The following is a 13,944-nucleotide window of genomic DNA, read 5'->3' on the forward strand; positions in this document are numbered from 1 at the left end:
GGCCCGGAGGGCCGAGTCTCATATACCAATCGACTCAGCTCGACAAATTGGGACAATGTCTGTGTGTGTGTTTTTTTAGAGAGCAGTAAAAAAAAATTTCAGGAAAACCCTGAGACCTGAGGGAAAATGTACAAAAACCCCAATGTCTCAGGGAACGGGTTTGGGCTGCCATCAACCGACCCGCTAAAAAACCACTGCACTTGCCCAGAACCTGATTCCTCCCCTGCACTACCTTACGGCATTACTTCGGGGAGGGGTTTTTATGTGCATAGCACACACTCTAATTCAACTACTTACTAGTTCGTTTCTTCCGCAGGGTTACAGCCCCACTCCTCTACACACCACCAATTCTCTACCGTCCACACAGACTGGCAAGTTCTGTATGGCAGTCGGAAAGCTGGCTGTGAGTCGAGGCTTAGTACTCCTCCCCGACGTGTACAGTTTAGGCGGCAAACTTCAGACTGTCTAATTCACCGAGCCCTTCGGCTCCCTTGTGCCAGTTAGCACCGCAACTCCCTTCTCGCACCATTCAGCGCCATTTACTCATTGAGCACCAGATTTGTTCGCGAACTACTCGGTCTAGTCCCTGACAATGGACGTAGCCTACTCCGACGGAGAATTCCCCGGCGAGAGAAGTTCTCCCGAAACCGAGCCAACCAACCAGATGTCGAGGTCAGTTGGGCGATTCCGGTGGAGCAGGGCGTCCAGTTCGCTGATGCCCAGACGACCTGCGACTGATGGTATTTCGTCGCGGTCTACTCAGTCTAGTCCCCGGCGGTGGATCTAGCTTACGTCGACGGAGAGTTCCCCGGCGAAGGAGGCTCTCCCGATACCGATTCTTCTTTTGTTTAAGCACCACAATTTCTTGAGCCCTTTGGCTTCCTCTCGTTCCGTTTCGCTCTACTTTTCCGATGAGCCATTCAGCTCCCGCCCTCACTTGTTCGCGAACTACTCAGTCTAGCCCCCAAAAATGGATCTAGCCTATTCTCCTGCAACCGAGAAGTAGATTTCTCCTGATACCGATGTTCGTTTTTGTGAGCCATTTAGCTCTCCGCGTCGTCCCGATCTACTCGATCTAGTCCCCGGCGGTGGATCTAGCCTACTCAACGGGCCATACAGTAGGTGCTGAGGTCTATCTGGCGATTCCGGGTGGAGCGTAACTTCTGGTTCACCAGCACCCCAACGACCCACTGCTAGCTCTGCGATGCGGTCTACTCGGTCTAATCCCCGGCGGTGGATCTAGCCTACTCACGAGCTACCCGGTAGATCTATTCGGCGATTCCTGAAGCTTGACGTCCGGTTCCCAGGCGCCCCGACGACCCAACTCGGTGCTACGTCACGTACTACTCAACTGGTCCCCGGCGGTGGACCTAGTCTACACAGTTGGGGAGTTCCACGGCGGCGATATTTCTCTCGAAACCCGATTTGCGGCTTCTTGTTGGTCTCTTCGCCACTTCCTCTGCAGCTCGGAGAGTATGCTCGAGACCACTCTGTTGACAGCGTCCCAGGTATGTTCGTCACGGCACATCTCTTCGACGATATTGTCCACTGTCATACCACGTATACCCCTACGAACTTCTTCGAATCTAGGGCATTCGAAGACCACGTGTTCCGGTGTCTCCTGCACAGTCGCACACTCCGGGCAAAGGGGTGACGAAGCATGTCCAAACCGATGCAAGTACTTCCGGAAGCATCCGTGCCCGGACAAAAACTGCGTCAAATGGAAGTTCACCTCTCCATGCTTCCTATGTACCCAGGCCGATACATTTGGGATGAGTCGGTGGGTCCACCTTCCTTTCTCCGCGTTGCCCCACTCCTGTTGCCATTTAGCCAACGAGTCCGCTCGAACCAGCCTCCTAGCGTTACGTGCATTTCTCCGCTGATAGCATTCCACGTCCTCCGCCAGGGTAATGCAGATGGGGATCATACCGGCGATAACGCATACTGCCTCCGACGATATTGTTCTGTAGGCGCTCGCGACTCTTACGGCCATCAGTCGGAATGTCCTATTTAGCTTTCCACGGTTCCGCTTGGTTTTCAGCGCAGCACTCCAGGCAGGAACCCCATATCGGAGTATCGATGACGAAATAGTAGATAGCAGACGTCTCGTGCTGCTTCTCGGACCGCCGACGTTTGGCATGATTCTCGCTATTGCGTTCGTTGCCTTCGTCGACTTTTCACAGGCGTAATCAACGTGGTTGTTGAAGCTCAGCCGGTCGTCGATTATAACTCCCAATTGCTTCAATGCACGCTTCTATGCAATCACGTGCCCTCCGACGTCGATCTGGATCCGTTAAACCGATCTGCAGTTGCTGACCAACAACACCTCCGTCTTGTGGTGAGCTATTTGCAGCTTGACCCCGTTCATCCAGCTCTCGATCGCGTCTATTGTCTCCATCACCGACACCTCCACTTCTTCAAGTGTCTCACCCATCATTGTTAGTGACACGTCGTCCGCGAAACCTACGATTTTCACTTTCCTAGGCAGCTGCAGCTTTAAGACCCCATCGTACATCCCGTTCCAAAGGGTTGGACCGAGAATGGAGCCCTGAGGAACGCCCGCTGTGACACGCAATGACTGCTGTCCTTCGCTCGTCTCGTACAGCAGCACTCTGCTCTGAAAGTATCTCTTCAGGATCTGGCATAGATAGTCGGGAACCCTCATTCTATGCAGCCCTGCAGCGATGGCTTCCCAGCTGGCACTGTTGAACGCGTTCTTCACATCTATCGTGGCCACAGCGCAGTATCGATCTCCTCTTCGCTTCTGTTTAGATGACTTCTCAGCACCCTCGAGCACTGTCCGAATTGCATCCACTGTCGATGCTCCTTTGAGGAAACCGAACTGCATCTTGGACAGTCCGCGCTCACCTTTCGTGAATTTCGTCAACCTGTTAAGAATAATCCTTTCCAGGAGTTTTCCGAGTGTATCCAGCAGGCATATGGGCCTGTACGAGGTCAGGTCGCCAGGTGGCTTCCCTGGCTTCGGCAGCAACACCAGCTTCTGGACCTTCCACATTTCGGGGAAGTTGCCTTCATTTAGGCACTTCTGCATCACTATCCTGAACATGTCCGGATATGCCAGGATCGCAGCTTTCAGTACCATGTTTGGTATTCCATCCGGACTAGGGGCTTTCTTTGATTTTAGGCGCTTCGATGCTTCTGCTAGCTGGTCGTTAGTCACTTGCCGATCCGTGCTTGTTCCTTCTTCTTCGCCGTACGGTGTCGGTGGCCATATAGTTGGATCGTGCTTCGGGAAAAGACCCAAGACGATTATCTTCAGCTTGCTCGGACACATTTCGGCTGGCGTCGTCGGACCCTTCATTTTCGCCATCACAACTCGGTATGCGTCACCCCAGGAATTGGCGTCTACTTCTCGGCATAGCTCCCTGTTAAATCTGACCTCCCGTTTTAAAGCGGCCCTAACTTCCCGAAACGCTGCCGTACGCTCTTCTGTATATGGTTCCGACCTTGCTCTTTGAGCCCGCCTTCTGGCTCTGAGACAAGCAGCGCTTAACGTACTAAGCGTTTCGTTCCACCAGTAAGCTGGACGCCGTTTGTTGCGTGGTTACAGTTTTCGCGGCATTGTGGCGTCACAAGCCGCCACAATCCTTCTTGTTTGGTCAGCCGCATCCACGTTCTCGGTCCCGCCGTTCGGCCGTTCGGCCGAAGTGCCTCAACAAAGAGGTCTTTGTTGAAGGCTTTCGTCTTCCACTTTCGTTCGCCGGTCACCCTTCTCTGTACTGCCGTGGGGTTCCGTTGACCGATACGGTAGCGAATCGCCTGGTGGTCACTATGCGTATACGTTTCGCATACTCTCCAATTCATGTTCGCCGTCAATGAGGGACTACAGAATGTGACGTCGATGATAGACTCCCTCCCGTCTCTCCGAAATGTGCTAACAGAGCCTTCATTGCACAATCGTACGTCTGACTTCGCTAGAGCTTCCTGCAGGATACACCCTCTTGTGTTGGTTACTCTACTGCCCCATTCCACAGCCCAGGCGTTGAAGTCACCACCAATGACTACCGGCTTCCGATCGATCAACTGCTCGGTTAACTGCTCCAGCATTAGGCTGAACTGCTCTACTGTCCACCTTGGGGGAGCGTAGCAGCTGCATACGAAGATTCCGTTGATTTTGGCGATCACAAAACCCTCGTATGAACGTTCTACCACTTCTTGGATGGGGAATCTTCCCATTACTTGTATCGCAGCGGTTCCTGATCTATCCGCCACCCAGTTACCGTTATTAGGGGGGACTTGATAAGGCTCTGCGATCAAAGCGACATCGCACATAGTTTCTGTCGTAGACTGCCACAACAGTTGCTGTGCGGTATCACAGTGATTCAGGTTTATCTGGGTCACCTCCATCACCGTTGGCCTGCAGTCGCCTTCTTGTAGGCTGGGCATTTAAAGCCACCCGTCTGATGGTCGTTTCCTTCCGCTGGGGAGCAAAGCAAGCACTTCGGCCTCTGCGTGTAGTCTCTCGCAAGATGGCCCGTCTCTTCGCATTTCCAGCACATTCCGGATCTGTCCAGGCCTTTGCAAGCCCCTGCTAAATGTCCCAAGCTTAAACATTTGAAGCATTCCTCCGCTTGTTTATTTAATCGTGGGGCGGCTCTCAGTAAAGGGCGAACACGAAATTACTGCGACACCGAAAACGTCATGCCAATTTTCTTATAATGTTTAAAATCAAACCAAAATTTTAGGGTAGTTTTATACATATATTTACTTCAAAAATCAAATGAAAAGTTAATCGATGGAGCCTTGAGTGTAAAATTGAACAGCATTTTCGCTTGATGCCCTCCATCAAAGTCTTTACAGTGTCATCCGGTACCAGTTTCTCAGTTTTTTTTCCATTTTCTTAACATGTCCTTCTCGTCTTTGACTGTCTTCTTGCTCTTCCGAAGTTTCCGCTTCATCATTGCCCAGTAATGCTCCACCGGGCGCAGCTCCGGACAGTTTGGCGGCTTCATGTCCTTTGGAACAAAATGGACAGAATTGGCCTCATACCACTCCAGGACACTTTTAGAATAGTAGCATGATGCCAAATCTGGCCAAAATAGCGGAGGTTCGTCATGCTGCTGCAAGAATGGCAAAAGGCGCTTCTCGAGGCACTCAGATTTGTAGGTCTCGCCATTTACTGTGCCCTTTGTCACGGAAGGCTCACTCCTCAGTCCGCAAGAGCAGATGGCCTGTCAAATGAGATATTTGGAGGCGAACTTCGACATTTTCTTCTTCTTAAATTTGTCGTCCACCGGCTCTTGCCGGTGAAAAACTCCAACCCCGGAATTTGCTTAAAATCGGCTTTTATATACGTTTCGTCGTCCATCACACAGCAGCCATATTTTGTCAGCATCTTCTCGTAGAGCTTCCGTGCCCGAGTTTTAGCCGTCGATTGTTGCCGCTCATCGCGGTTTCGGAAGTTCCGTACCTTCTATGTATGTAGTCCAGCTCTCTTCTTTGCATTCTGAACGTAGCTCTGCGACATGCCGATCTTTTTAGCCAAATCACGGCTTGAGATTTGTTTTAATCATCCGCTTCACCTTTCCCTCCGTCTTTTTGTTCTCCGGTCCCGGTTTTCTTCCAGCTCCTTTGCCGTGGTCCAACGTCAACCGCTCCTGGAACCGCTTCAACGCACTGGAGACGGTTGAATGGTGAATGTTCAACATTTTTCTCAACTGCCGGTGCGGCAGGTCAGGAAATCACAGGTGTTTGGAAAGAATTTGTTCTCTCGACTCGCGTTGGTTCACCTCCATTTTTGTTGAATCGAAAAACATGACTTCGAGTTTGACAGCATGTAAACAATACACATCAATGAGAAAGTGTGCAAAATATGGTTGATTTTTACCCAATGGTAAAAAAGTTGTGCCCTGTTGAATGTGTCGCAATAATTTCGTGTTCGCCCTTTAAGCTGCGGAGTAGAAAAATGACGACGAACAACTTTGTTTACATACTGAAATACAAGCAAACATGCATGGGGATGTAGTAAACAACGTTGTTAGCTGTCGTTTCTAGAACCAACATGGCTGATCGGCGATTTCGAGGATAGTATCACCTGAGAATAAAAGCTCCTTGGTACTATCCACTTGAAAATAATCGAGTTGGTAATTAAATTGTTCCCAAAATCGTGAATAAAGTACCATGAATTCTGGAACAATCACGTTTTTACGATACGAAAACAGGACCATAAATAAAAATCATGTGTTTTATAATTATGTTCAATTTCCCTTCAGTAACGCCCGCATAACGCTTTTATTAGTGGAAACATTTGTTTTTGTTTTGTGAACTTCAGTCACTGTTGTCGCCATGTCACTACCAAATCGATTTTCTGTACGTGAACTAGTTCACAACTTTATAAATATTATCCATAAAACCTAACTCATTATGTTGTTCATAGATTTAGGAACATTAGTTCTCAAAATCAAAACATTCTGGATATTTTCTTGTGAACTAGTTCACGAAACTCGGAATTTTATTCATTAATCCCTCAATTCTCGTGAACTAATTGATGATGCCTAATATATTAGTCACGATCCAATATCCGTGTTCGTGAAATAGTTCACAAAATTATGAAATATATTTCATGTATACGTGAACTGGTTCATGAATCCTAGTACAATAGTCACGACTTACCATTCATGCTCGTGCAATAGTTCACAAAATCATCAAATGTTGATCATGTATTCGTGAACTAATTCATGATTCCTAATATATTAGTCACGACTTACCATTCGTGATCGTGAAATAGTTCACGAAATCATAAAATATTATTCGTGTATTCGTGAATTGGTTCATGATCCCTAGTGTACGTCTAACAGTTCGTGCACGTTAAATATTTCACAAAATTATGAAATATTATTCATGGATTCGTGAACTAGATGAACCCAACCCTCACGAAAAAAAATCGATAACACACACTCACACACAACGAGCCTTTGTTAGTATTAGGTTTCGTATTAAATTGCTGCTTACGAATCTCACAAAAGATTCCATTTTTTTCCACCTTACACCTTACATGTACACTCCTCCCACCCATCCATCATATGAAATCTCGTCGGTGCTGCTGTACTGCACTGCATTTTGTTTTGTCCAATTCTTTTCTCCGCTGTTATAGATTGCTCATGATCTGAAACTTCTAGTAAAAAAATTCAACCGTCAGATTCCTAGATTAGAGCCGACAAACATCTATTCGCTTAAAACACCTCGTTACAACTCGGCATATATACGCTTCACACTAATGATGAGTGATATAATATCGTTTGGCTCTCCACCGCTGCGCCGATATTTCAGTATCGACATTGACGCCTTTTGCTTTGTACCACTTTCCCGCTATTTTATTCTGTTTATATGTATGTGTTGGGAACTAAGCCTCACTAAAAAAAGCTAACGGGTAGCATCTGAACCCGAATCGACAAACATCTACTCGCTAAAACGCCTACTTACACCATAGGCCATAGCGACACATGATGAGTAGCTGTTCGAATGAGCTATATAAACTTCTCATCACTGTAGCAGCGATCATATGCGGGACAGCATGGAGACGTTGGTATGTGTTCTTCAAGTTTTCTCTGTACTGTGTAGACTACAACGTGTACACAAAATATTTGTGTTTGTTTTGAAAACTTTAGTCGCGGTTTCCGCCATGTTACTACTAAATCGATTTTCTGTACGTGAACTAGTTCACAACTTTATGAATATTATTCATAAAACCAAAGGTTAACTCGTGATGTTGTTCATAGATTTAGGAACATTAGTCCAGAAAAACAAAACATTCTGGATTTTTTCTCGTGAACTAGTTTACGAAACTCGGAATTTTATTCATTAATCCCTTCAATTTTTGTGAACTAATTCATGATTCCTAATATATTAGTCACGATCTTGTATCCGTGCTCGTGAAATAGTTCACAAAATCATGCAATATTTTTCATGTATTCGTGAACTAATTCATGATTCCTAGTATAATAGTCACGACGGACCATGCGTGCCCGCGAAATAAATCACAAAATTATAAAATATTTTTCATGCATACGTGAACTGGTTCATGAATCCTAGTATAATAGTCACGACTTACCACGACCGTGAAATAGTTCACAAACTCATGAAATATTGCTCATGTATTCGTGAACTGTTTCATGATACCTAACATAACAGTCACTACTTACCATTCGTGATCGTGAAATAGTTCACGAAATCATAAAATATTGTTCATGTATTCGTGAATTGGTTCATGATTTCTAGTATACGTTCTACAATTCGTGCTCGTCAAATAGTTCACAAAATTATGAAATATTATTCATGGATTCGTGAACTAGTTCATGATTCATAGTACATGATTAACGATATATTTTGTGTGCTTGAAATATTTAAAATTTATTTCTTATTTTCAATTTCATGTAACATGGTAATGAAATTTGGGGTAATATTCGTGGAATCATTTTTGTTCCATGCACTTTTTCATGAAATGTTCAGCTGCTAGCGGCCAGTAATAGGTACGAGCAGTAGATATAAAAATACTATTAGGGCCTCGAACAACGTTATTCATTTGATAAGGTTCAGTGTGATGTCTTGTCACCTGTCAAACTGAAAAGTAAGCTCTATAATAAAATATCAGGATAATGTGAACAGAAATCACGAAAATCGTGACTAATATCTTGAAATCATGAACATAAATAAACAAAATTCTCTACTCGTGACTAAAATATCACGACAAGGTAAATAGAAATCACGAAAATCATGGCATAAATCACATTACTCGTGATAAAAATATAAAAATCATGAACATGCATCACTCTACTCATGACTAAAATATTACGATAACGTGAATAGAAATTACGAAATGCGCGACTATGATCCTGAAATCATGAACGTAAATCCCGCCAGTCTGGCAGAAAAATCCGATAGCAAACTCATAAATAAAATAGCACGGTAATGTTATGAGAAATCACAAAAATCGCGAATAAACTCCTCAAAACATGAACATCGTTTGACTGTCGACTGTGTATTCCCAAATTATGAACAAGAATCATAGCAAAAACTAAACATGTCTAGAAAACAACAACAGTAACCCAACCAAACATTCGAATATATACTTGGGGTGAACTAGTTTTTTAGAAACACAAATAGTTTCATTAATACGAGGTTTATTATTCACAATTTCAGGAATTTGGTCACGATTTTCGTAAATCGTTCAGTTCACGAAATCATGATCTTTTGTTCATGAATTTATGAATGGATTTTTTTCCGTGCGCTCGAAACTTTGGAACACACCTAACATTCGAATTTTGCAGCGCATGTGCCTCAGGTGCACGTTTGAATTTTTTAAGGTATGATCAAGATTCCATTTGCACAAACGCGTCGCAAGTAATTTATGTGAATGTAATGCAAGTGTATGTAGACGTAGATGGGATAAAATACACCCCTAAGAAAATATAATCATAACTTAGCTAAAGACCATAAATTGGGAGAATATAATTAATGATATCATTTAGCCAACATGTTACTCTGAAATCACAATCACTTTGCAAAATATTCAGGAAATATTTTTTTTTTGTTTATTGCTCAAGCTGCTATTGATGTACGGTTATCAAACTTTGACAGTGTATGTTTACCATGGCGGTCTTCCGACTGGTGTTACCCTTTTCTAGAAATTTACAGCAGTTTTCGATATAAGCAAGGGGTGCAATTTACCCCGGGAATGCGTTTTACCCCGTCTTCCCCTACATTAACAGCAACCAAAATATTCTGTCATTCCATCGTTTACTACCATTGCGGGAATATAAATTCAATAACACAATGCGCAAATGCGTGGTCTGTTACCGAAAAAACAATCGAATCTTACCCAAAACGTAATAGAAACATACCCGTCGGATTTTGGGTGTATGTTTAGCAGAGAACCTGGAAATGACTGCCGGTTTCTGCTCGAAGGATACTAGATAGTGGTGGCACAACTTCGAGCTACCTAAGAAACTGAAATTCTTCCGGAGAATAATAAATCACACTCGCAAGAAAACATTTCTCCGTCTAATAGTATGAGCTAAATTTGACACTGACAGACACGCAAGCAAAAATCTTATTAAAACGGTGAAGGTCATCTGTAAAATACTTTGTTTTTTCCAACTAATTCAAAAACGTTCACCGATTACAAATCTCGTCAAACGGTTATTTCCGCCATGAGACAGTCTGAGTCGTCAATCTGCAATCAAGATGCACGTGTCTCAATGCCGTCATTCCTGGTCTGCCAGTAAGGGCCGAAGACGCGTAATTAAAAAGACGATCACATCATGCACAAGTCACCGAGTTCCTCACCGAGTACCGATCTGAAAGTGCCGATAGAACAATGTTTGCCATTTAGCGGAGTAGAGCAAAAATTCTATCTCAGCAGGAATCACATGGCGACCGGGGGAAAATGTGATTTTGATTCAACGATGCACTTTTTTTTCTATTCCGACCGATCTCGGTCGTGGCGCACGTGGCACCGCCACTGGCTGGTCGTCGCGCATTTCTCGAACAAATAGCAAAAGTTTGTAAGATTTGCTGCGGGGGACTAATTTCGTATGCATGAGGGGGAGTTACACTATATGTATGCAACTATTGCATCGTCCGCCGCCCGTCTGATTCTATAAACACTCGCATTGTGCACGCTATGCAGTCGTGACGAGACACAGGTGATTCACGTCGAACTACGCGGAATGAACTTTCTGTCATCTGATCGATGTTGTCGGGATGTGAAATGGAGTTCAATATGATATTTGTTTTCACCTCGACTGAATAGTTAGATTATTAAAAACAAAACCTTTTTTTTCGATTTATTTCCCAGGTCTACGTCAGCACATCGTTGGCCAACCTATACGAAAGCATCGGTAAGGAAGACTGGCGCCTAGTGTACACCGGCATCCCCGTATTGCTGCATGACAAAGGCTGCACCCGGTCCCGGTGCACTCCACGAGTAAGTTTCGTCCTGGCCGAACGGGGCACCTGTTTCGCCCTGTGGAAGGACACCATCGACAATCTTTCCGACTATAAGGTAGCAGCGGCCGCCTTTCACACCATGTGTCTCTCAGCAGGTTGGTTTTTTTTAATCCTTAGTCACATCACCATTTTGACAAACTCACTTTACCTTCCAGACCACCGCAAACTAATCGGATTCAGTTTCGACTCGAACCAGGCGGCCCGCGAAATGTGGGTTCGCGTCGAAGAACTGATCAGCAATCCGGAAAACATAGCCCTCTCGGTACCGGGACGAAAGCGAAAGTCCAAGAAAAGTTCCAAGCCGATCATTCTACCGCCAAAGTCACAAATCTCACAGCCCTGTCAGTTCCATCACGTGACCAGCGTCACCATCAGTGATGCCCAGCGGTATTTTAGTCTGCAGGCATTCGTGGCACCGCCGGTCAAGCACCGGGCGCCGTAGTCCGGAGCGTGCGGGAGCCGATTTTTTTCGCTCTTTTGAGTTCCGATCCGGAATCGATTTACCGAGAAATTGCGCACCAGACAACGATTTATCATAGTCTAGTTGTTGTTTCTTTTTACTGGTTAATTTTCTCTACCCTGTATTTGTGGCGGCTGGGCATACCAACTTTAAACACATTCATTTTAGCAGTCATCCGAGATGAGAGGGAATTTTAATTTTTAATTATTGTACGAAAACTGCGTTGAAAGGGAAATACGAGAAGCCTTGTTAATAATTAAATTTATTTAACGCCACCCGATCTGCGGCGCCCTTTGATGCGACTTTACCGGCAGAGTCAGCCGCGAAAAAATAAAACGGGATTGCTTACGGTTCTAGTGGAAACGGTTGCCATGATGCTACCTACATATATATACGTATACCCTTTAATTAATTTACTGCATGTTTGTACTGCATCCGCCTCCGGTCGGGAACGGTCCCTATCGGATTGCGGCATAAAAGCCGCACAGGTCAACTTGACTTGTTGACTTTTTTTTTGGGCTTTGCGGAATCGAAATCCCTTTTTGATTGTTTTTTATTGTAGCCAATAAGTACAATTAGCTTTTTTTAAATGTTACTGTAACTACATTTGAACTGATATAGGCTGACATTGTCTGTTAGATCAATTCGAATTACATTACATCAAATTTCAAGGGAAGAATAAGAAGTGAAAGATCGCCAATTAAATGTACAGTGTACATACAGTGTCTGTGATAAATTGATCAGTCCACGAACTAAATCTTAATGGAAAACTCGGTCAGTGGTAACAAGTTAAATGTTGGTAGAAATCAAGATAATTGATCAATGATCACACGAACAAACGAACGAGCAGCAATAAGGTTAATTGTGCTTCTTCAAAAAAGAGTTTCCGTTGTAATTTGCCAGTTGGCTTTACATAATTCCTCAATTCAATATGAAGTCTAAATCGAAATAAGTCCACCTTCATCGACTACTTTAACGAAACGAACATTCTAGCGATAATGGTTATTTTAAATTTCATCCAAATCATCCCGAGAACTTTATCGAAATCAATAATCCGAAAGGATCGTTCGCGTTTACGTGGAAATATATAGCCATTACACAGGACCACACTTTCTTGCATCTCATTCTCCTCACCATCCACGTTCCATGGAGCAAACGGCACCAAATAACATTGTCTTTGTAAACTTCTGGAAACGAAGCAACATTTTCCTGTTAGTTAATATACAGCACAAACCCATTCACCCTTTCTTCGAAGTTGTTTCAAACATTTACGAATAGTCAACGTAGATTTAAGAAGTGAACAAACTTTAGAACACACTGTCCAATAATGCTTTATTTTGATGATTCTGTAAATAATTGTATGCGTGTAAGTTAAAATACTGAAATAAACTAATGTGGAAATTGAGTGTTGAGTTTTAAAATGTTTTGTACTAATCTAGACAGAGAACAAAATAAAAAAAAAAACTACCTTTTCTTTAGATTTGAAATCGATTGTTGCATTGGCGGCTCCAGGGAGGGGCCCAGAAGGCCCATGCCACCCCTATTCGACGTGAAGCTGTTATGGTAAAAATATATTTGCCATTCCCTACTTCAATATGCTAATATTTTAGAAATGATCAACAAGGTGATCAGTTTATTTCTTTCTTTGTACCACTTTATTTAACAAGGTGAAAGTAAATTCATTTAATTTGGTAACAAATGCAACTTCGATTCTTTTAGAAATAAGTAAAGTATTGTTTTTTGTCCCTTTATGGGCAGCTAGGGCCGAGGGTGGTGGCTAGCGGGTTTCATACATCCTTGACATGACGGACGAAGCCATGGTGCCTTGAACACAGGCAACGCAGATCCAAGGCCATCATTGAAATGATAAGTTCTGCGTTTGAGATGTACTTCACCCGGTTGCCAGACGAATACCTGTAATTATTACGTGTGATTATGTATGTATATGTCTAATTGTGAGTCCTACTGTGGTGGTTTGTGCGTGGAATGTGTAAGTTTTAGCGTTCGAGTCCAGGAGTGCATACTTGTCTGAGTTGGCGTGGATGCTCACTAATTGCGTGAGAGTGTTTGGATGTTTTTTCGAGAGTTGTTCTACTGGAGCTGTAGAGCTAGGGTATCGGAAGAGCTACCCGTCACTCGCTACAATTGCAGACGAGATCAATTGCAGCGGGTCATTATTATAAATGATATTTGTTGTACAGTACACACAAGTGCAAAACCAAAAACGCCACGATCGCGTGCACCATCACGAGGAGCTCGAGCGTTTGTCCGTTAACGTGTTCGATCGCGTGGGCGTTTGTATGTTGCGTGTGCATGTAACTTCGCATGCATAAATTCGATTTTATAACCGTGTTCCATTCGCATATTCGCGTGTGTTCTTAGATGATCGCACGCGGACCGTTAATTTGATACTTAATTTTCGAGGTATGGCTCAGATGTTAAAAGAGAGTGCGTTCTTCCATATCACTTTCGCGTATTCGAGATTTTGGACGTATTGGTGGACGATCGCATTTGCA

The 13,944-nt window shown here is 44.0% G+C and overlaps 1 protein-coding gene across 8 annotated transcripts in view; it reads left to right on the forward strand.

Moving 5' to 3' along the window:
• LOC131679053 (uncharacterized) overlaps positions 1-12,833 on the forward strand; it is a 402,206-nt gene extending 389,373 nt beyond the window's left edge. For all 8 annotated transcript variants that reach the window (XM_058959599.1, XM_058959600.1, XM_058959604.1 and 5 more), the window contains 2 exons: positions 10,817-11,063; positions 11,124-12,833. In XM_058959599.1, coding sequence (XP_058815582.1) covers positions 10,817-11,063; positions 11,124-11,410 — 534 coding nt within the window. In that variant the 3' untranslated portion in view covers positions 11,411-12,833. The remainder of the gene's footprint in view (positions 1-10,816; positions 11,064-11,123) is intronic.
• Positions 12,834-13,944: the final 1,111 nt, after the last annotated feature.

Source organism: Topomyia yanbarensis, chromosome 2, assembly GCF_030247195.1.
Source record: "Topomyia yanbarensis strain Yona2022 chromosome 2, ASM3024719v1, whole genome shotgun sequence".
In the NCBI taxonomy this organism is placed as follows: domain Eukaryota; kingdom Metazoa; phylum Arthropoda; class Insecta; order Diptera; family Culicidae; genus Topomyia; species Topomyia yanbarensis.